The 2,325-nt window shown below is 38.5% G+C and overlaps 1 protein-coding gene across 1 annotated transcript; it reads right to left on the reverse strand.

Annotated features, from left to right (window-relative positions):
• Positions 1-397: 397 nt before the first annotated feature.
• LOC113100671 (uncharacterized) lies at positions 398-1,978 on the reverse strand. The gene is made up of 3 exons (XM_026265298.1): positions 1,913-1,978; positions 836-1,150; positions 398-733 (listed from the first exon to the last, which is right to left on the reverse strand). Exons 1-3 carry the CDS (start codon positions 1,971-1,973, stop codon positions 414-416), a joined length of 696 nt encoding a protein of 231 aa, XP_026121083.1. The 5' UTR covers positions 1,974-1,978; the 3' UTR covers positions 398-413.
• Positions 1,979-2,325: the final 347 nt, after the last annotated feature.

The following is a 2,325-nucleotide window of genomic DNA, read 5'->3' on the forward strand; positions in this document are numbered from 1 at the left end:
AATGTTGTCAAAATGCGATGACGTAATAATAGCCAAATGAGATAAATATCTCCGAAACGTGGATAATCTCTGCTTTACGCCACTTTTTCAGATTGGATTAGCGGTACGGCTGGGATAAACGATTATTTTTTAAACGATTAATCTAGCGACTATTTTTTCGATGCATCGATTAATCTAACGATTAATTTTTTCAGACCGATTCGATTTCGATTATCTCCCCATTAAATGACTAATAACAATTTATACATGTTGATTTACATATCTGAATGAAAAAAAACATGAATTCCTTAACATTGCAATATATGTTTATTGTTTATTAGAAACATGACGATCATATTTCAGTCACTTTACACAAGATGACTCTAACATTATCTATCATTATATTAGCACATCTAAGACTCTTCTACATCTGATCATGAGATTGTTTTCTCACCTGAGATCTTGACAGTGTATGAGACTGAGGTCTGGACTTGATCTCTGTGAGTAATATTACATCTCCACTCTCTGTTGTGATCTTCATTCAGGATTGTTGTAGTCAGAGAGATGATACAGTGATCTGGAGCTGATATCTGATATCTGGAGTCTGAGTTTGTCAGTTTAACACCAGCCTGATTCACCCAGAACAGATCATTTCCCTCAGAACGGATCCAAGCATCACAAGAGACTTGAGCATATGAATACAACTGACAGAAGAGAGTCACAGAGCGACCTGCACTGATCTCAGATGAAGAGACTGAAACACAAAATAACACACACATCACACACTTTACAAACATCCTGAGAGATTAAATGAAGAAATTACTTTTTTAAATTGACCATATAATCATTAAATTACCATGAAGAACATGCAGATAAACACCAGCATCAGTTCCCTGTTGTTGTCCATTCACATATTGTCTGCAGAAGTAAAGTCCACAATCTTCTTTTGTGACGCTCTTGATGTTCAGAGAGCAGTCAGACCCCAGACTCAGTCTCTCATGTCTCTCTGTGTCTGTCTTCTTTCTCCCTCCAGTGATCAGTTCAACTGCTGGTGAACGACTGAATCTGTTATAGATCCAGTGTGTTGATTTACAGTCAGGAAGGGCATTATTACAGGGCAGACGGACATCTTCACCAGAACTGATGAACACATGATCCACTTCACTGAGACCTGAAACACAAGAACATATGAGTGATTATTATACTATATATTAATAAATTATGATATGAAACATAGCAGCATAAAAATATGAAGATAATTTTTTCTTCACTTGATCCAAACAACACACTCTCAAGAATAAACTATTTAAATCCCCTAATCTACAGCAGTACAGGAATAACAACAGAAATAAATGATAAAGGGGCAAATAAGACAGAAGTTTAATGCAAACACAATCTCCAGAATAATGTTTTTCTTGATCAGAGAGCTGTTTGAATCACAAACACACTGTAAAGATAAAAACTTCCTAATCATCCGGAAGAAGGAGGCGGGAACCGGCGGACAATCCAATAACATTTTAATAATTCAAAATAAACACCAAACGCATAAATAAAAACCAAAACATAAAATATGGCCCAGGCCTGGTCCTCTCTCGTCCTTCACGGTCATCGCTCCAGTTTTATATCCTTCTATCTCCTCCGTGGGACTCGATTCCGGCGGTGGGGCGCAGGTACAGCTCATCTCCAATCACTACACCTGGCCTCACTCCTCGTTCCCACGCCTCTCGGCCCCGCCCCACTCATCACACACACTCTTAACATGAAGATAATTCAGCATCAGATGTTTGAGTGTGAAAGCGTCTAGTTTCAGTGCGTTCAGGAATAATCCAGTATGTTCTGTTTGTAACACAATAATAAACTGATCATGTTCAGATGAACTCTTTCTCAGATTAATTCACTAACTGTCTTGAAGAGAAAACACAGATGTCTTTACCTGTGAGAAGTGAAGAGAGAAAGATCAGTCCCAGCAGACACAAGTGACACTTATCAGCCATCTTCTCTTTCTTTCAGTCTTCCTCTTCATTATATTCTCTCAACTCTTTCTCTAAATACGCTCAGCTCTTCCTGTGTTTGTTCACTTCCTCTGATCTGTTTAAATCATGCTAAAGCTGCTATTAATGACACGATGTCAGTGTGTGATGGAGAAGAGCTGCTTCACACTGTGTGAAACATGTCAGAACTGAATATTGGTAACAACTTTTGATCTATTCACAATCTATAGGTGATAATTTTGCACAAGTGCTCTGAACTGATGGAGACGAGCTGCTTCACATCGTGTGAAACAGGTTTATCAGTGTGAGAACTGCACAGTAAGCACAACTGCTCTGAACCCGATCTAAAGGCTAT

This window comes from Carassius auratus, unplaced genomic scaffold (genome assembly GCF_003368295.1).
Source record: "Carassius auratus strain Wakin unplaced genomic scaffold, ASM336829v1 scaf_tig00217329, whole genome shotgun sequence".
NCBI lineage: Eukaryota > Metazoa > Chordata > Actinopteri > Cypriniformes > Cyprinidae > Carassius > Carassius auratus.